This window comes from Megascapheus bottae, chromosome 6 (genome assembly GCF_031878675.1).
Source record: "Megascapheus bottae isolate mThoBot1 chromosome 6, mThoBot2.hap1, whole genome shotgun sequence".
NCBI lineage: Eukaryota > Metazoa > Chordata > Mammalia > Rodentia > Geomyidae > Megascapheus > Megascapheus bottae.
In genome coordinates, this window is record NC_143514.1 from 84,371,797 (window position 1) to 84,392,602 (window position 20,806).

Sequence of the window (20,806 nt, forward strand, 5' to 3'; positions counted from 1 at the left end):
GAGGCCTGGCTCTGGGGGTGCCTCGTCCGTGCCCCGGGCACACCCGAACCCCGAGGCCTGGCTCTGGGGGTGCCTCGTCCGTGCCCCGGGCACACCCGAACCCCGAGGCCTGGCTCTGGGGGTGCGCGCCTTGGCCCCCTCCGTCTGGACCGCTCCTCTCCACCGGGGGGGGAGGACGTCTGAGTCTCCCGCGCCTCCCCATCCGGGGCTGGAAATCTTATGGCGTGCGAGGCGCCTTTGCTCCAGGGCTCCCACAACTCCACAGGTTTTCTCACAACACTGCGTCCCGCCATGGGCCCTCGGTGCTGGGAGGGGCGGGAGGGAGGGCCGGGCCTGGCGAGGCCGGGCGGGGGCGTGGGGGGGCCGGGCAGGGGCGTGGGGGGCCGGGCGGGCTCTGGGAGGCGGGCGCCGGCTCCCCTGGCCTGCAGGGCCCCTTTCGGGCCCCGGACGCGGTTCGGTGAGGGGAAAGGCTCCGCCCAGGGCTCCGCCCCGGAAATCACTCGGCTCTGGGCCGGAGGGAGCGCGTGTGGCCCGGCCCCGACCCCACACCTTTGTCTCCCAGCGCCCGCGTCCCTACCCCGGCCACACCCACGACGGCCGCCACGAGGGATCCTGGAGAACGGAGTCCTCTTCCACTTTCCATCGTCAGAAGACAGGCCGAGGCGGACTACATTTCCCAGAATGCATCGCCTTCGCGCTTCTTCGGCCTCGCGAGAGTCCCGAGTGCCTCCTGCGGGGGAGGACGGGGAGCCCCCTGGTGGGGCCGCCGGGAGTTGTAGTTTATGCCTGGGCACGGCGCCCGGACCGGAGTGCTCACGAGACTACAAGTCCCAGAGAGCGAGTGCGGCCGCCCGCAGAGCGGGGGTTACGAAAGAAGAATTCACGGCGCGCGGGGTGAGTGGAGGCTGGGGCCGGAGGGGCCGGGCGCCGAGGCCGCCGGCACGGGATGCCCGGCGGGACGGCGCCCTCGTGGGCGCTTTGGCCGCGTTCCGCGGGAGGCGCGGCGGGATGGACGGGCGGGCGGGGAGCGGCCGCGCCGCCGGGACGCTTCCCCGTGGCCCGGCCCACGGGCGGGTTTCCCGGCGGAGAGCCGCTCGCCGTGAAGCTCGCGCGGCGTGGATGTGCTTCCCGCCGGGCTTCCCCGAGGGCCGCCTCCCCCCGCAGATCCGGAGGGAGCCGCACCGCTCGGTCCCGGGCCACGGGACGAGGTGGGCTCGGCTGCGCGTGCGCGGGCGCCGGCCGGGGGGCGGGGTGCTCGCCTGGCCGGCGGGAAGCCCTGGGCTCCGTCCCTGGACGGGGTGCTGTGGCTCAGGGTAGAGGACGGGCTTTGAGACCAAGCCCCAGCACTGGCAGTAAATAAGTGACAAGTAAGTGGCACTCTAGAGAGGTGGAGGCAGAAGCATCCAGGCTTAGGCCAGTGTGGGCTATGGACAAGGTCCTGTCTTAAGAGTTTGACACGACAGCCAGAGACGTCATAAGACATTCATAAGCAGCAAGGGTACAAGGAGGACAGAGGGGCTGGGAGTGTGGCCTAGCAGTAGAGTGCTCGCCTAGCAAGCACGAAGCCCTGAGCTCATAGGCAGAAAAAGCTGGACGTGGTGCTGTGGCTCCAGTGGCAGAGTGCTAGCCTTGAGGGACAGTGCCCAGGCCCCAGGACTAGGAAAAAAAAAAAAAAGTGCTGGCTCCTGACCAGTAGACCACTCCAGAAGATATCAGAGAAAGCATTCAGAGCTTTTAGAATCCTTTCCTGAGACCTGGGAGCATGGCCGAGTGGTAGGGTGCTTGCCTAGCACGCATAAAGCCTTGGGTTTGATTCCTCAATACCATATACACACACACAAAAGCTGGAAGTGGTGCTTGTGGCTCAGGTGGTAGAGTACTACCTTGAAAAAGCCCAAGGACAGTGTCTAGGCCATGAGTTCAAGCCCCAGGACTAGAAAAAAAAAATAATCTTGAGAAAAAAGGGAAAAAAAAAACAAAATCTCAGCAAAGTAGGAAATGCTATCGGACAATAGACATCTAACTCCAGATATTGTATGACACCTTTCATCACTTCTGTCCTGCATTAATTAACTCTTCTGTTATACATTAGCAGCAGACTATTCAGAAGTAGCAGTCATAGGTATTTATACAGAAATTCTTTTGTATTTACAGTAATTTCAAAACATTGTAATATGTTTAACAAAAGATGTGTAAGACCTCTTTGGTGAAAATTCAGAACTTTGCCATGAGAAATGGAAGATGATGTAAAGTATGAAGGATGATGTAAAGAAACGAAATAGCATGTTTATAGCATGTTAAACTCAACATTGCTGAGTTGTCTGAGTCAATTCCAGCAAGACATTTTTGTAGACGTTGGAAGGTGTCTCTCAAATATGAATATATATGACTTAGAACTGCCAAAGCTACTACGGAAAGCAGGATCTAAGACTTCTGTTAAGCACCACTTACAACTTCAAACAGTGAGAGCTTGACAAAGGCCCTGATGTAGATGAATGGAACAGAATGAAAGTCCATAAGCAGACCCCTCCCATTCTACAGCTGTTTTTTTGTTTTTTTTTTCCCAGTCCTGGGCTTGAGCTCAGGGCCTGAGCACTGTCCTTGGACCTTCTCAAGGCTAGAGCTCTACTACTTGAGCCTCAGCACCATTTCTGGCTTTTTTTCCACGTATGTGGTACCAATGAATCAAACCCCGTCTTCGTGCATGCTAGGCAAGCACTCTACCACTAGGCCAAACTCGCAGCCCTAGCTAACTGATTTTTAACAAAGGTATCTAGATAATTCAACATGGAAAAAAAAGTAAAAACTGAAGATGGAGAAAATGAAAGTTTACCTTTGTACTATGTACAAAAGTAACTGAAAAAAGTTAACTAAGTTACTTTTTAAAAGAATACTATAGGGCAGGGAGTTTGGCCTAGTGGTAGAGTGCTTGCCTAGCACGCACGAAGACCTGGGTTCAATTCCTCAGTACCACATACTTAGGAAAAAAAAAAGAATACTATAGCTGGGTGCTGGTGGCTCACGCCTGAAATCCTAGCTACTCAGGAGATTGACATCTGAGAATCAAGGTTCAAAGCCAGCCCGGGCACAAAAGAACCTGAGACTCTATTCTCCAGTTAACCTCTAGAAAATGGGAAGTGGGGCTTGGCTCAAGGGTAGGACGGTAGCCTTGAGTTGAAGAGCTCAGGGATAGCACCCAGGCCGAGTTCAAGCCCATGACCCCCCAAAAAAGGAGGAGGAGGAGGAAGAAGAAATAAAACTATGAGCCACCTGAGATCAAGGCAATTAGTTCTTAGGTCACAAGAAGTAAGAACTATAAAGGAAAAAGTAAACATTGAAACATTTGCTGTCCTAAAGATACCCATGTGGTGGCACATTCTGTAATTCTACCACGGGGAAGCTGAAGCAGGAAAATTGCACATTCAAGCCCAGCCTGGGTACATAGCAGGGCCTTGTCTCAAAAAGCAAAAGGAAAGAGAAAACTAAAATGAAAAGAAAAGTGGTAGGATGGGAGAAAATGAAGAATATATAAAGTACCACAATTCAATAGGAAGACAATCCTATTAAGACAGACAAAAGATACGGACAAACATCTCACTGAAGGAGACTTAGAAATGTTGACAAAGACGTGAAGAGATGATGACTATCATTCATGCACATTATAAGGAGATACTGCAGCACACCCACTAGTCAATTCCCAAGTGTTGGCAACGGTGTAAAACAGCCGAGTTTTCCTGCTCTGCTGGTAGAAAAGCTAAAGGTATCACTACTGTGGAAAACAGCAGCTTCTGTCAGGCAGTGGTGCTTCATGCCAGTAACTGGGTTTTCAGACTCCAGGCCTAAAATCCAGGAGTCCTATGTTAGATCTGACCATTTGCTCCAAATGCCAAATAAAAAGACACAATGTAGGCAGAAAAAAGATGTATTACATGGTAGCCACAATGGGCAGTACATCATCAGGCAACTTCAGGGGTGTAGACATTGGTCTTATGTTAGATTGGGAGAAGGGGGGCGAGAAAGGTATGTATAGTTAAAACAGGTATGGCCTGGTTGCCTAGCCATTAGCTTAGTATTCGACTCTGCAGGCCTGGCAAGCCTGGTGGCAGTCTGTAGCTTTTGGCTGTTCTCTTCAAGATAAGAAGATGTTATAAGATACTTGTTGGTGAATCCTGTATTCTGGACACTGATGTAATGGTGAAGGGACTACAACAGAGAATAGCTCAGATCAAAGGACACAGATGCATAGTTGGAGGAGTTTAGAGTGCCTAGCATTTAGTTAATTCACAGGACCAAGAAAAGCATCATTTAATTTGTCTCTTACATTGCTATTTGGGAGACTGAGATCCAGAGGATTGTGGTTCAAGGACAGCCTGGGCAGAGAACTTTGTGAGACCTCCTTCTCAACCTATTGCTGAGTGGGTTTCTTGTTTCTAGGCCTAAGCAGAAAAGCCTGTGAGACTCCCACCTCCACAAAGGGAAGCTGGACCTGGTGGCAAGCATCTACTATCCAGCAAGAAGCCTAAAGTAGGTAAATTGTGTTTCAGGTGCACTCAGGGAGGGAAGTGAGACCCCATCCTAAACATTCCAGTGAAAAACAGGACTGGAGGCATGGCTCAAGGAGGCCCTGATTTCAAACCCACTACTACCACTTCAAACAAACAAAAATATGGCAGCTTCACAGAAAATTAAGCATATGTCTCCTTGTGATTGAACCATTGTAATCTAATCTACACAAGAGAAATGAAAGTACATACCCACATACATATATGTTCAAGGCTGCATACCTATAGCAGCTTTTCCCACAATAACTAAAACCTGGAATCAGCTCAGGGACCCATCAGCAGGTAATGGGTGATGGTAATGAGGTATAGCCACACAGCATACCAGGAACAGTGCATCTAAAACATCATTAGGCTGAATGAAAGGAATCAGGCATCAAGGTGTTCATATTGTGAATTCCATTTATATGAAATTCTAGAAAACACAGAGATTGCTTTATAGTGACAAGACCAGCTCAGTGGATACCTGAGACCAAAGGTTGAGGAAAAATTGCTCTCAGAGGGCTGCCACATCCTTCATGGTGTGTCCTGACTCAGGTACTTTTTTTTTTTTTTTTTTTTTGGCCAATCCTGGGGCTTAACCTCAGGGTCCAAGCACTGTCTCTGAGCTTCTTTTGCTCAAGGTTATCACTCAACCACTTGAGCCAGAGCACCACATCTAACTTTTTCTGTTTATATGGTGCTGAGGACTCAAACCCAGGTCTTCATGTACAATAGGCACGGTCACATTCCCATCCCTGACTCGGTAAGTTTTAAATGAGGGTGATTTGTTGTATGCAAATAGTGCCTAAATGGCAGAGAATCAGTGGAAGGGTCCCTAGCTTTGAGAAAGGGAGTTTCCCCAAGGCACACAGGAAAATGGTATCTGATGAGCAGTTTAAATAGACAAAAAGAAAGATGAGGTTTGATTACATCTTGTAGCTAAAAAGTTGGCTCAGCTGTGACATGAGTGTGTTGCTAAGAGGATTTCACACTTTACCAAGGAGAAGTTAACTAAAGAAAGGGGAAGCTGTGAGGGTGGATGGCACCTCCCGATCTGTCTACAAAAAGAAGACAGCCACCTCTGGGATCTGAGCAGTCTGGGACCAGACAGCAGCAGTGTCTGGGTAAATTCTTCTCTTTCATGGAAGACTGATTCTATTGTGTGGCTAAAATAGATTTTGCTTATCCAAAGATTAAGAACCATCTAGCCAATTCCCAGAAGAATCCCTGCAGAAGAATGTCACACAGAACAACCTCAACTCATTTGGAGAATAAGAGCTCTGGAGCACTCCAGAGCTTGCCAGGTGCAGTGGTGGCATATGACTGTAAGATGGTAGACACAAGTTCCTTGGCTTAGGGCAGCACTGTCAGCTAACAGTAGAGATGTGCTTTATATCAATATACCCTGTCCTCTGCCACACTGTGTGCTGCAGGACCAGACAGTTACATCTACTGGAAGCCTATGATTGCTTGAAGATAGTGGTAGATTATGAACTTCACAACGATTTCGAAGTCCTGCAGTGCTTTCACTCCAAATCCTTTACCCAGGATACTTCATAAACACCCTCTCTCCTTAACTGGAAAGCCAGTACCAGAGAATGCCCCTGTGTCTCAAGTGTCTCCCTAAGAAGCTACTGGAATGGAAACATCAGGCCGGGGAGGGTGGACAGTCCTTCGCGGATGTCCGGGCTACGGTGGAGCTGCCAAAGTTGGCTGGAGTGAAAACAGCACCTCGTCCAGAATTTCCTGAAGCTGTGGGAAGACCAAGTGGCAGGAGAAAACAGGGAGTGGACCAGTACACAGCTCTGCCAGCTCGGTACTATAGAAGCTAGAATTGGGGAGAAAGACTAGTCCATGGATTTAATGTTCATTGAAACTTCAGATCTTGTGTTCATAGTGTTAAGTATCCAATGGAAAGCCTTGTGTCAGGACCCAGCAGCTCCAAAATGTTTAGCTAATAAATGGTACTTAATCACAGTCCCAACGTGCTTGTGCTAGTCAAACTTTCTGAGTCAGAGGTCAGGGCATACCAGGAAATGTAGCTTCACACATGGTCTCAACACAAAGGTCTCTTTTTTTAGTGGTTGGAGTCCCTGTGTGGCCCAGGCTGGCATCAAATCCTGGGTTCAAGCAGCCCTCCTGCTTTAGCCTTTTGAGTAGCTATCTCAGTTGGACACTGAGTTATTTCACATATTACAGATCACAGACTGCTTTGGTCTGGGAATCTGCATCTAGCCTGGTAGAAAAATATCTTTATTAAGTTTCAGAGGCAAGGATTAATTCTCCTTTGGGCTACAATATAGTGAGCAGAGTATGGCTTGGAAATCAACATTTCTGTTTTACAAAAATGATGTCTTAGAGTAATAGCAGATTTATTTAATTTAGGATCCACTTGATAAGTTAAAAAATGTAAATTGTCTTAATTTTTTTGTCTTTTAGTTTGCTGTAGACTTAGTCTCTTAAAAAATCAAATGAAGACAGGCATAGTGGCTCACACCTGTAATCCTAGCTACTCAGGAGGCTGAGATCTGAGGCTCCAGGTTCAAAGCCAGCGTGGGCACTGAAGTCTATGAGACTTATCTCCAGTTAATCACTACAAAACCGGAAGTAGTGCTGTGGCTCAAGGAGTAGGGCAGTAGCCTTGAGCTCAAGAGCTCAGGGACAGCACCAGCACCCAGGCCCAGAGTTCAAGTCCCACTACTAACCAAAAACAAAACAAAACAAAACAAACAAAAAACACACGTTAAATGATGCAGGCACTAGTGGCTCACTTCTGTAATCCTAGCTATTCGGGAGGCTGACATCTGAGGATCTTGGTTGGAAGCTCACCCAGGCAGGAATGTCTGTGAGACTATTATCTCCAATTAATCACCAAAAAAAAGCCAGAAGTAGAGCTGTGGCATAGAGTACTAGCCTTAAGCAGAAAAGCGCAGAGACAGCACCCCAAGTTCAAGCCTTAGGACTGAGATGTGTACACACACACACACGTACACATCAGATGATTCCTTTGATGATTTTTTGTTTTTAAAATGTGGCAGCATTCATTTTTATGAATGGATGTGTGAAACTCTTTCAGGAAAACACATGCACGGGGCCAGGAGTATGGCCTAGGGGTAGAGTGCTTGCTTGGCATTCATGAAACCCTAGGTTCGATTCCTTGACACCACATACACAGACAATGCTGGAAGTGGTGTTGTGGCTCAAGTGGTAAAGCACTGGCTTTGCGAAGGAAGGCTCAAGGAAAATGCTCTGAGTTCAAGCCTCAGGACTGGCAAACAAAACAGAGTACGTATACCACGGCCAGGAGTATGGTCTCGTGGTAGAGTGCTTGCCAACATGCACAAAGCCCTGGGTTCAGTTCTCAGTACCACATACACAGAAAAATCTAGAAGTGGAACTATGGCTCAACTGGCAGAGCACTAGCCTTGAGCAAAATCTGTCTAAGGACAGGGCCTAGGCCCAGAGTTCAAGCCCTATGATTTGTGGTGGATGTGGGGAGGGAGATTGTCCTACAGTGCTGGGAATGTGGCTTAGTGGTAGAGTGCCCACCTAGCTTGCATAAAGTCCTGGGTTCAGGTCCTCAATACCACATACACAGAAAAGGCCAGAAGTGGCACTGTGGCTCAAGTGTTAGAGTGCTAGCATTGAGCAAAAAGAAGCTTAGGGACAGTGCTCAGGTCCCAAGTTCAAGCCTGAGAACTTCACCCCACTCCCAAAGAAAAAAAAACATCCTACAGGGCTAACCACCTCCCATTCATGCAATATGGTCACTTTGCTGAAAGCACTGGCCTGAATGTAACATGAAGTGATTGGTAAGACAGACTATGTTCTCCTGGACTCTCATCCTCATGGGCCACGTAGTCCTCTCCCCAAGGGGCAGTTGTCCTCCTGCCCTAGACCAGGAGTTCAGTTCCTCTTCTCCAGCCTGAACCTGAAATATCTCTGTTCTTCTGTGACTCCACCTGGAGGTGAACTAGGGACCTGTGCTGTGAAAGGTGTCCTCTGTACCAGGTCACCCCAGGGTCTGCTGCTTCATGCCATCACTACTTTGTCAAGTAAAAGGTCTTCTGAGAAGTACATTTCTTATTTCTTTTCTTTCTTTGTGTGTGTGTGTGTGTGTGTGTGTGTGTGTGTGTGTGTGTGTGTGTGTAGGTAGGTCATGGGGCTTGAACTTGGCCTGGCACTGTTTCTGAGCTCTTCAGCTCAAGGCTACCACCTTACCCCTGGGCCTGGGTTCTGTCCCTGAGTACTTCAGCTCAAGGCTGCTGCCCTACCCTTGAGTTAAACCTACCTCCTGTTTTCTAGAGATTAATTGGAGATAGAGTCTCAGGTTCTTTTATGCCCGGGCTGGCTTTGAACCTTGATCCTCAGATCTCAGCCTCCTGAGTAGCTAGGATTACAGGCATGAGCCACCCCACTTCTTTTTTTTTTTTTTTGTCAGTAGGGTGGCTTGAACTCTGGGCTGAGGCAGTGTGCCTGAGTTCTTCAGCTCAAGGTTAGTGCTCTACCACTTGAACCACACCATTCCAGCTTTTTCTGTACATATGGTACCAAGGAATTGAACCCAGAGCTTTGTGCATGTTAGGCAAGCACTCTACCACTAGGTCAAATTCCCAGCTCTCCTGAGAGGTAAATTTCATGGTCAGAATATTTGGTACTGATTGGTGATTACGACCTTGTAAGTTAACAGAAATTTGTTTAAAAACTGTACAAATAACCAGATTGTGTTACTTATAACCCTAGCACTTAGGAGATGGAAGCAGGATTGTGAGTTCAAGGCTAGCTTGGACATATGGTAAGAACCTCTCTCAGAAAAACTAGAAGAGGGTGAATTGTGTATGGAAATACCACAATTAAATAATCTCCTTTTACAAATGTATGCCAGTTCAAAAATAAAATAGTGGCCTGATGCTGGTGGCTCATGCCTGCAATCCCTGCTACTCAGGGAACTGAGAACTGAGGATTGTGGTTCAAAACCCAGGCACAAAAGTCCATGAGACTCTTATCTCCAATTAAGCACCAGAATACTAGAAGTAGCACTGTGGCCCAAAGTGATTGAGTGCTTGTCTTGAGCTGATGAGATAAGCTCGGGGACAGTGTCCAGGCCCAGAGTTCAAGCCTAAGGACCAGAAAAATAAAAAAGTGAAAGCTTTGGGAGGCCGAGATCTGAGGATAGCAGTTCAAAGCCAGCCCAGGAAGGAAAGCCCATAAGACTTTTATTTTTATTGTTTTTTCTTGGTTATAAGGCTTGAACTCAGGGCCTGAGTAGTACCTCTGAGCTTTTTTTTTTTTTTTTTTTTTTTTTGTCAGTCGTGGGGCTTGAACTCTGGGCCTGGGTGTCCCTGAGTTTTTCAGCTCAAGGCTACCGCCCTGCCCCTTGAGCCATAGCTCCACTTCGGGTTTTCCAGTGGTTTATTAGAGTTAAGAGTCTCACGGAGTTTAGTGCCTGGGCTGGCTTTGGACTGTAATCCTCAGATCTCAGCCTCCTGAGTAGTTAGGGTTACAAGGCATGAGGCACCGACCTGGCCGCTTCTAGCTTTTTCTTTTATTTTTTTTTGCCAGTCCTGGGCTTGAGCTCAGGGCCTGAGCACTGTCCTTGGACTTTCTCAAGGCTAGAGCTCTACCACTTGAGCCTCAGCACCACTTCCGGCTTTTTTCTATGTATGTGGTACCGAGGAATCGAACCCAGGTCCTCATGCATGCTAGGCAAGCACCTTAACCACTAGGCCAAACTCCCGTCCCCGCCACTTTCCATTTTCTAGTGGTTAATAGGAAATGAGTCTCACGTTCTTTAGTGCCTGGGCTGGCTTTGAACCTTGATCCTCAGATCTCAGCCTCCTGAGTAGCTAGGATTACAGATGTGAGCCACTGTGCCCGGCAAGCTCTCCTTTTTCTAGACCATGGTCTTGCATGGTTTTGACAGGTAAAGACGCTGTACCACTGAGGGTCTCTGGTGGCCCCTTGACCTATAGGGAACAAGTGAGTGTCAAGATGTGATTAGAGCCTTACTAGGACATGTGTACCTGTCCCCTGGATATCAGAGGCACAAATGGCTTTGCTTCCAGGACCCTGCATGTGCAGCTGTTGGAGGAGATACCACTCATCCCTCAGCAGTTCTGGGTGCCCTTTACTGGAAGTTGTCTGCTTGGTGACCAGCAATGAACCTCACTCAACCTGCTTGATTCTTCTTCCTGGGACCATGTGCCTACAGGGTGTGGCTGACTGGCTTATGAGCTCTGTATGGCTCAGCAGACCTGGGTGTGTGGATCACTGACCACCTGGGGAGCTCTCCTCCAGGAGGTGCAGGTAAGGGTGCTTTGACAGTCTGCTATCTGGAAGGCTAGCCTCTGCCCAAATCCTTCTGTTTGGGCCATGTCCTTTCCTCCCACATGGTTTTGCCCCACCCCACTGGGCCTGGCCCTACCCTCTTCTCAGTCAAGGCCCTACCTTCTAGGGCCTAGCTCCCCCTCACCACCATGTTCTTTTCCACCTCCACCACCCCCAGCTCTTGGCATGGCACTTCCTCTCTCACACAGACCCTGCTAGTCTCAGCTCATCAGCAGAGTCTCACGCATGGCACTGAGACACATCATGCTTCTGGCTGGCCTCCTAGTAGGAGTCACCAACAAGTCTACAGAAAGCAAGGTTAGTGGATCGTGTCTGTTGCATACTTGTCTGGCCAGCAGCAGGAAGTTTAGCTGGAACCCTCACAGAGGCAGCAGGCCCTTCCCCCAGTGGTGCCCTCCCTCTAGCCTTGTGAGTCACTCATGCCCAGCCCAGGTCAGAGATGTCTGTGCCTGTTCTGTTCTGCCAAATGGTGTGGGGCAGATGGAGGATCTCTGAAAGCCATGCTCTGGTACTGCCTGAAGCCTGGAGCTGGCCTGCCTACCTGCTGCTTGTGCAGACAAGCTGTAATGTCTATAGTGGATCACCCTTGCTCTCCCCAGAAGTGGTTCTGCCAATCCAATGACACTGCAGTGCCCTGAGCTTTGTGTCTGGCAGGAATGATGCCAAAACCTCTGAACACTGAGCCAGGTTGGGGTGAGGGCCCTGCAGAAATGAGGTGGCAGGAGAGTAACCTTTATCTTCCTGGCCAAGTCTAGTGCAAGGGCTGGGCCGTGCAGTCCTTCAACCTTCCCACGGTAGGATGTTCATTCTTGTATTCCTTAGTTACCCCTCACTGTTCACCAAACTCAGGTCAGAATAGAAATACCAAGCAAATTGCATGCCTGTAGTCGCAGCAGCAAGCAGGAGGCTGCGGGAAAGTTGAGGCTAGCCTGAGTTCCAGTATAAGACCTTTTCTCAAACAGACAAACCAATCAGAACAAAACCAAACAGAAGCAGAAGCCTAGCTGTGATGAACATATGCACTGAGGTCATTCTGGAAGCACCTCCCTCCCATTTGAGGCTTATCCAGCCTGCCCTAAGGTCAGTGCAGCACTTCATACATGGACGCTGCATGTAGCATGTGGTCAAGGGTGTGAGTCACTGGTCTGGCCAGCTCCTTTCTTTGGGAATAAGCTGCAGACCTCAACTGGTGATGCCTTTGGAATGTCAGAAGATCCTCAGGACATTGGGAAGTACTTTGGGGGATAATGAACCCCTAGTTAGGATTACAGACTGGACAGTTGGTGTGGGCCTTCCAGTGCACTTGGGTTTTGTCATGGATTAGAAAGACGTGACCTTTCCCCATGAAGGAGATTCCAGTATGTACAGCAATAGGGTTAACAGGGGGACCTTTTAGTAGGTGACTAATACGAATAGTTTCACTGGTTGGAATGCCCCACCCTATCTGCCTGTGACCTACAAGGTGAGAGTTGGAGGCTGGAGGCTACATGGAGAAAGGTCTCTAGATACCCCCACAGCAAGGCTTTGAGGGACAGATGGAAAAGACCCCACAAATGCAGAACCGCTGTGGATGGAGCAGGACACCTTACCTGTCCTGTGTAAGCAAGGACATACTTTTTTGCAGCCATCATAAATTCATGACTAAGGAACTTATTAACATGAAAAATAGCAAGTTTAAGTTTTGTGTGACCTAGAAGCCTTCATAGGAAATGGAGTTCCAAAGAAATGTACACCTGTGTGTTTGTGCTCAATTTGGAGAAGAAGGCCCTTTCTGAAAAAGTAAGAGCAGACAGGAGGTGTGATTGCATGGTCATGAACGTGGGACCTTGAAGGGCCAGCCAGTTCATATTCTTAATGCCCTGTGTCTTCAGACACAAAGGCCCTCCTTTCCTGGGCTCAGGCAAGGTACCTGTGTACCTGGGCCTTGGCCTTCCTGGAGGCACATGGTGTGGGAAGGTTGGAGACCCCCTTCTGTGTCTTGTGCCACAGTGCTGTATTATGGGGCGATGTATTCCCAGTGTCAACAGCCTAGGCTGCCTAAGGCTCGGACTTTCAGGCCAATTCTCACACACACATGTGCACACACACACACGGGATGAGGCGTGGATGTCTGGTGTGGTATACACCCACACACAGCTTGGCTCCATGCTTGGTGGTTTATTCAGTTATCAAATACTCATGGACACATGCCCTACATGGCACAGCCCCAGTTGTCCATGGGAGGAGAATGGGGACAGTGACTCATGTGCTGTGATAGGACTGTAGTCCAGGGTCCAGGGCTTACAGGAATAGCCCCAAGAAGAAACAGCCCTACCCATGTCAACATCCCTCGTCAGCCTCCCTTGCACTGTGATCTTTTCAAGGTTGAGATTTTCTTGGGGTCTGTCCACACCAAGGGTTCCAGCAGGGCGAGGCAGGAGTCTTCACCAGCTCCTGGCCCAGTTGGGACCGTGTCATATGACACAGGAAGGAAGGAAGCAGAGCTGAGGGTACACCACCACAGTAATCAGTGCTTCCTTGGCACAAGCTTCCATCTCATCACCATCTTCCCTCCAGGTCCAGCAGCTGGAGTGTTGCATGGAGGTCAATACCACCTGCTCAGGCGCAAGCTTGTGTGGCCCAGGTAAGCCACAGTGTGAAGAGCAGACTCCAGACTAGTTATCAAGCCACCAGTCCACAGCGTGCCCCCCCCCTGCTCATTTGCAAATGATAAGGACAACCTGGGCCAGAAGGACTGGGAGGCAGCACAGGCAGGGGTACTAGGAGGAGTTGAAGTTCAGAGGAGGTCTGGCTTGGGGTGTAACAGGAGAGGCTTCTCTTCTGGGCATCCTGACCCTGACCCCAGGATGTCCTGAACCACTGGAGGTGGTTTAGGTCTTTATAGCTGGGGTGGGGGGAAGTAGTTGTATGTTACTGGCATTTAAAGGTAGAGGCCAAAAGTGTTGTTGCCCCAATGTCACTGTGCCAGGGGTAAGACTATGGAAGATTTTAGGAAGTCATGCAGACTGGACTGCCTGGAGACAACTAGAAATTGGAGGTCAGGGCTGGTGGGAGAAGCTTTTGGAGACAGCTAAAGGGAGGAGGACCCAAACAAACTCCCAGGACTACCCACTTCCCCCTGTTCTGAGGCTGGCGGGTTTCATCAGGATGGGACTGATATTCCGCACTGTTCTCCACTCAGAAAGGAGCAGGTACCCAGAACACTGGCTAGGTGCCTCTGTGGGTGGCCAAGATGTGAAAGCGGGTGTGGTATGTGCAGGAAGGCTTGGCTTCTGAGAAAGGGCAGAGGAAGTGAAAGGATGCCAAGGATCTTGAACCACAGCCCTCTGACCTAACGTCAGAACAGGCTTCCAGAGCTCGTTCCTCTGGATTCCTCTGTGGTAGCAGGAATAGCCAGTGCCTGATGGGGTGCAAACCAGCCACAGACACGATCAAGGGTGCAGGCACCTTTGCTGACATGCTGCCAGCAAAGGGCAAGAGCCTGTGAACAGCGGAGGTTCACAACAGATGCCGGGTAGCAATGGCTTTGTGAAGAGGTCCAGGAGCCCAGTAGACCTACGGAGCCGCCCCCTGCCCCCTCCATAAGAGCCCCACAGACCTACAGAGCCACTGCCTGTCTGCATGCAGCCACAGCACTACAGCGGTGCTGCCATAGTCCAGTTGCTTCCTGGCACAGGGAGCCAGTGGGAAGGCTGGTACTGTTTTGTGCCATGAACCCCATATCTAGACCTACCTACTGGGCAGAGACTTAGATAATGCACACCTTCATGAGTTCCTTGATGCCTCATAATGCCCTGCAGAGAAGAACTAAGCCGGAGTATGAGGCCTGGGGCTTGCCTTATGACTATTGGAGCAGGCAACCTCCATCTAATAGAACTAAGGGGTTAGACTTGCTGCCTGCGTCACGTGTTTGCCCACAGCATGTGAGAACTGTGGGCCAGTGCCATACACCGACAGCATTCATGTCAGTGGGCTGCTTATGTCACTAAAGAAAGGCCTTCAGCTGGGGCCGGGAGTTTGGCCTAGTGGTTAAAATGCTTGCCTAGCATGCATGAAGACCCGGGTTCGATTCCTCGGTACCACATACATAGAAAAAAGCCAGAAGTGGTGCTGAGGCTCAAGGGCTAGAGCTCTAGCCTTGAGAAAGTCCAAGGACAGTGCTCAGGCCCTGAGCTCAAGCCCAGGACTGGCAAAAAAAAAAAAAAAAAAAGAAAAAAAAAAAAAGGCCTTCAGCTTCCTGTAGCCTGCTTGCTTGGATTAAATATAACATTCATTACGAAGCAGGCCTGTGGTTCAACCCCCGTTGCTGCCCAATGTTCAGCACAGGCTTTCGGCACCTGCAGTCAACACGTATGTTGCTGGAATCTGCCAGCCATTGTGTGCTGGGAAAATGTTGAGGATGCTGGAAAGAAGTATAGATGTTAGCTAGGAGATTGTGGCTCAGCAACTTAGGAAACAGACGGGAGGATCACAGTTTGAGTCCAACCAAGCTCAGACAAAAAGTTGTCAAGACCCATTTCAACCAAAAGCTGGACATGGTTGAGAATGGGGGGATAAAGCTCAAGCCAAAAGTAAGACTCTATCTAAAATATAACTAGGACAGGGGCCGGGAGCTTGGCCTAGTGGTAGAATGCATGAAGCCCTGGGTTCAATTCCTCTACTGAGGAAAAGAAGCTGAAAGTGGTGCGGTGGCTCACGTGGTAGAGCTCTTGTCGTGATGAAAGCCCGAGGACAGCACTCAGGCCCTGAGTTCAAGTCCTGGGACTGGCTAAATAAATAAATAATTACCAGGACACAGAGGACTGGAGTTATAACTCACGTAGTGGACTCCCTGCCTAGCAAGCTTGGAGTCATGCATTTAAACATTAAAAACAAAAGTAAAGGTAATTTCCTGGTCTTCAGGATGCCCTACCCAGTTAGAAGACAGCTGTCTTCAAGTATGGCCAGCAGAGCTGGCTGCTGCCAGTGTCTAGGCAGAGTGAGGGTGAGCTCAGGAGGTAATGCCAGCCTGGAATACAGCTTGCTCCTGGGAAGACAAACCCCAGAGGAGAGTGAAGAGGTAATGGATGGATGGATGTTCATACCTCTCCTGCTGGGCTGAGCCAGGGTAGCTTCATTGTGCCCTGGAGACATTGGTCCTGGACAAGGCTGTGGTGGACGAGGCCATGGTGGGAGGAGGCAGAAGCCAGGCCCCACATGGCACCTGTTCATTTTAATTTCTGTCATAAGACTTTGAATAGCCTTCTAAGACATCACCACCTTAGTGTTAGCCGCAAGAACCCAGGTGAGGGCTTGATCTGCTTCCTCTTGAGTTTCTTTTTCTGGAATTTGAGTCTGTTCCATCCAAACTTGCAGAGCATGTTGATGGTCTTAAGTGGGGTTACCTTACTAAGTGATACAGAGAAACTCCCGGGAGATGATGGGATGGCCTGGACTTGTGCTGGCTGAGAAATACCATCTCCTCTTGGTGCAGGCTGCTACAGGCACTGGAATGCAGACGGGAGTGCCAGCTGTGTCCGATGCCAGAATGGGACCCTCGTAGCCTACAACAGCTCCGAGTGCAGAAGCTGTATGTCTCCATCCAGCTGCCTCTCCCAACTGCCCTGTGCCTCACAGGGGTCCTCATCTCAGCCTGGGTGAAACTAAGGGTTTCTGTCCTTGTCCCTGCATAGTAGGAGCCCACCCTGCCCAAGAGCTCTTCCTGAGTGCTCTCCTAGGGACGGCTGTGGGTGAAGGCTGCTCACCAGGTGGTCAGTCACTTGCTCTCATCTCCCGTGTGAGATGTCCCTTTAGGCAGTGTGTGGGGCTCCTCTTTGAGGTTCCTGGCACAGCCCAGGCCCCCACTCCATTCTGCTCTCCCACAGTCACTGGCCAGGGAGCACATCTCCCCATGAACAGGAGCACAGGGACATCTGGGCGGCCACATCTGGGTAAGTCAGCTCGCCGGGTCAGGGCTGGGCTTCTGCCTGGGTCTGGGGTTCGTGAGTTACAGCTGGTGCCAGTGTTGACCACAGTAGGGTATATCCAGGGAAGATTCCGCAGGGACTTATATATGACAGGGGCCACGGTCATGGGATGGCAGGCAGAGTCTAGTGGCCCCTATGCCTGGGATCATTTGGCTTGATTGGAGTGTATGTTGCCATGTCATGGGGCTGGCTAGTTTCTGGTCTCAGAAGGGCTGCAGGTTGGCCTCTGCGTCCTGTGGACACTAGCTTCGGTGATTTGAGCCCCTTCAGGATCTCTGGGGATTAGAGGTCACCCTGAGCCATCCCCGGTGGTTTGTAGGGCCTGGCCTCAGTGGAGTTCACAGCCCCATTACTAGATGGACATGTCTCCCTGACCAGCAAGCCCAGAATGAGGAGCTTGGGGTGTACCTAGAGTGGAATGTGGGCCCTGGAGATGGGTGTGACCCTCCGAGTGGTATGGCTGGGGTAAGGGAGAATGGCTCGGTGAAAAGAGATGGAGTACAGGCCAAGGAGACACAGAGTTGGGGGGGTGGAACCCAGCTCCAGGCCTTGGCTGCCTCTACTGAGGTCACCCAGTCACAGTGGGGGCCACCTTACCCAGACCCTTGTCCTTCCACACAGTGCTGGACCCAGGTCTTGGGCCCAGAGTGCTATTCTGAAAAGGCCTGCCTTCCTCTCCCCAGAAAGTGCACTTGATTCCAGGGAGGCCTCTGGCCCAGTCCTGAGAAGCATTGCACAGAGCATTGAAGTTCAAGCTTATGTCAGTGTGTAGAGGTCCCTGGTCTCCTGACAGCATGTGTTCACAAGTGTGGTATGTCTCAGTGAGAAAGGCATCTCCCCAGTCAGTCGTCACTGTCCACCAGCCTGCCCTGACCTCCGCAAGTAGAAATGGGCAGGGGCAACTTCAGGTGTTGCAAAGGTGAGGTGTGGGAAGACCTCTTGTTCCCCTGCTGCCAGGAGGAGGTTCCAACCCCACAGAAGTGCCGAGAAGTCTGTGGGTTGTCACACAGGAATCATGACCTCGTGCTTCTGAATCCTGGGTTCGTCCAGGCCGGAAGTGGGTGTGAACTGTCTCCTGCCCCATGGTTAGGCTTACTAACCCTACTGCTAAGCCCCCATCCCAGCCTGTGGCCAACCCTGTTTGGGGAGTTGTGGGCCTTGGGGGTCAGCGAGACTCTCTAGGTACCCTGTTCTCCATGACCTAGGTTTGCTCCTAGCAGCCACTGGTTTGCTTACAGGAGGAACTTACGTGGCAGCCTCCCTTTTCCTGGGGACATTTCTCATCAGCGCAGGCCTCATTCTCTCTGTGGCTGGTTTCTTCTACCTCAAGCGTTCCAGCAAGCTCCCCAGGGTCTTCTACAGAAAAGACAGAGGTATTTCCACCCTTGGCCAAGACTCCAGCTCTGGTCAGAGTTCATCCCTACCTAGGGGGGTTGAATCTAGAAGTCACAGATTAGGCACAGTGAGCCCTCTCCCCCTCCCCCCGGACACACAACCCCTAAGCCAATACGTGGTACCTCCAAAGACTACTATAGCTAAGTGTCTGAGGCGGGGCCCCTGCAGCTTGGGGTCCCAGCCAACAGCAGGATGACTCTCCAGGGTCACCTCGCTGGTACCTGCCTGGCATGGGATGCTTCCAGCTGTCCACTAACTAGATCCCACGCCTGCTCCCTCTTCAACCTGGTGGTCTGTGGGCTTCTAAAGCCCAGGAGACTGAGGACAGAGAAGCCAGCTGGGCCCTTTTCTACAGCTCTGGGTGTTCCTGAGGCTAACGCGTGTAGGGAATCCCTTCCCCCACCCTGCTCTCCTGGCAGATGAGGCTGGACTAAAGGCCTTGGAGGAAAGCAGCCCTTTTGGAAGATAGAGAGGGGTGGTTCTCAATTCTGTGCAGTGTCTCTCCTACCCCCCCCACCCCAATGGAGTGCTCTGTTCACCCTCAGCCAGTGCTGGGTACCTTCCAGTGCTGCTGTCGTGAGTGGCTATGGCTGGGCCCATTACTTGGGGCCTGCATGTGGGAGATAGAGCAGAGCAGCTAGCCAAGCTGAGGGTACCACTAGGCGGAGGTGGGGTTGTACGGCTAGTCTGGACCTGGGTACAGCCTCTGCCCACCCTCTAGACCCCACCCAGGGCAGCTATGACTGCAGAACTTCAGGGTAATAGCCGTTTTCTTCCTCCCCAGCCCCTGTCCTGCAGCCTGGTGAAGCCGTAAGTAACCCTGGCTGGCTGGGTGAGCTGCAAGCCTGCATGTGTCTGTGCCAGGCTCACCCGTGTTCTCATTCTGCTTTTCTCTCTTTAAGGCTGCAATGATTCCCCCGCCACAATCTTCAGGTAAAAGCAGTGTCACGCATCCTGTGGGGTTGTTTGTCAGTGTCTAAGAGGACCTCCGATTTATGCCTACCTGGTTAATCCAGGACATCTTCATCATATCTGCACAGGCCTTTCAGTTCATGGGTTCCAGAGTATATGTGTAGTCCTGTCTTTTGTGGTGGTACAGTGCAAAATGTGGGCATGACCTGTGCCTTTGTCTTTACGGATAGCCAGATCCCAATCCAAGGGAAGGCACTGGGCCCAGGGGATCTGACAGAAAACAGCTGGGCTTCCCAGGCCTCCGCAGAAATAGGGGTACAGGGGAAGGGGCATTTTCCTTCTTCTTGGTCAAGTAAACAGACCCATAAGGTCCTCTGGTGCTGGCCAGGACCTGAGCTGTCCCCAGCTCTGACCCAGCCTGTTTCTGACCGTTTCAGTGAGGAAGCCACGATACGTCAGACGCGAGCGGCCCCCAGAAAGATCCAGTGACCCCTCTGCCTTCTCTGCAGTAGAGGCCCGCATCAGCAACGTCTAACCTGGAGGGCAGCCAAGACTCCATCCTGGAGCAGTGGGTTCGGCCAATGTTGCCTATGGCTTTTGGAACAGGCCAGAATAGGCTTCCAGAGACGGAGGGAACCTGTCCCCAGACCCCTGAGGTCCCGCCATCCTCCTCACGCTGTGGGGCTTGGGGGAAAGGTTTGTGGGGAGCTAGGCCCCTGATTGGAAACACAAGAGGTCTTAGCAGCTACAGCTGAAACACAGACCTGAGCCAAATGGCTGAGCCCCACACAGCCTCTGGAGAGAGGCTGGGGTTCACCTTCTGGAGTCCATGCCACCAACAGACCCCTCTAAGAGGGGGGGAGGCCAAAGCCTAGCCAGTGAAGAAGTCACAGTTTAGGAACCAGCACCAGAGGCCCCCAGATCAGCCACAGAACCCTCAGACCCCCAGGCTGGGGTGTTTTGAGGAGCTGCGTTGTTTGCTTGTTTGTCTTAAGCAGAAATTCATTGTGCAGGAAAAGTCCAGAAACCTTCAGTCTTCTGACCCCATGACACAGTCTTCTGAGCCTCATGGACACAGCCCAGCCAGGCGACACCCAACCAGATGCCCACAGTCAGACTTCCGTGTCTGGACCCTTCATGTTGCTGGGCTTGCTGGGTCTGGGAGGCTGTGTTTGCCCTTATGGTCCTGTTAACTGTGGCCCCAGGCTGCCAGGAGAGGCCCCATATCCTTAGCTTTGTGATGCCTGTTAGTGTTTAGCATTTGCTGTTTATACCATTGTTGGTACTGATAAAGCTTGCTCTCCCAGACTTGAGTCAGCCAGTTGTGTGGCATCAAGGGTTCAGGCCAATCTAAAGTTGGGCAAAGTAAACTGATTGGAGCTTCTCTTCAGGCTTCTCACCCTCGAGTCATCTGTTTGTCCTGGTGTGGCTTAAGACACCAGTGGCCTATGAGACTGAGGACGTGGAGAGCCTCCCTACCCTGGCCGACACCCAGGAAAGGGATATGTGTGTGTATGTAGGGATCCCTCCAGCAGGATGGGAGAGATTCACATCACCTGCTACCTGGTGAGGGCTTCACCATAGGTGACAGCCCACCTCTGAACGTACCCTCTGCCATAGACACATTCCCCAGATACAGTCCCC

At 51.0% G+C, this 20,806-nt stretch overlaps 1 protein-coding gene and 1 long non-coding RNA gene across 2 annotated transcripts; both read left to right on the plus strand.

Moving 5' to 3' along the window:
* The first annotated feature begins 495 nt into the window (after positions 1 to 495).
* Positions 496 to 6,393, plus strand: LOC150062657 (uncharacterized). The gene is made up of 3 exons (XR_016536028.1): positions 496 to 894; positions 4,435 to 4,524; positions 5,734 to 6,393. It is a non-coding gene; the product is annotated as an uncharacterized LOC150062657 (long non-coding RNA).
* Positions 6,394 to 10,770: 4,377 nt separating this feature from the next.
* On the plus strand, positions 10,771 to 20,071 carry C6H1orf159 (chromosome 6 C1orf159 homolog). The gene is made up of 9 exons (XM_090336048.1): positions 10,771 to 10,847; positions 11,078 to 11,186; positions 13,446 to 13,512; positions 16,363 to 16,458; positions 16,754 to 16,819; positions 18,094 to 18,228; positions 19,035 to 19,060; positions 19,153 to 19,183; positions 19,600 to 20,071. Exons 2-9 carry the CDS (start codon positions 11,115 to 11,117, stop codon positions 19,695 to 19,697), a joined length of 591 nt encoding a protein of 196 aa, XP_090192174.1. The 5' UTR covers positions 10,771 to 10,847; positions 11,078 to 11,114; the 3' UTR covers positions 19,698 to 20,071.
* The last annotated feature ends 735 nt before the right edge of the window (positions 20,072 to 20,806 follow it).

Bases quoted from the DNA above. Each gene is read 5' to 3' on its own strand.
- C6H1orf159 (XM_090336048.1), top strand. From the start codon at position 11,115: ATGGCACTGAGACACATCATGCTTCTGGCTGGCCTCCTAGTAGGAGTC. The intron at 11,187-13,445 runs GTTAGTGGATCG...TCTTCCCTCCAG, and splicing joins ACAAGTCTACAGAAAGCAAG to GTCCAGCAGCTGGAGTGTTG. The intron at 19,184-19,599 runs GTAAAAGCAGTG...TGACCGTTTCAG, and splicing joins TCCCCCGCCACAATCTTCAG to TGAGGAAGCCACGATACGTC.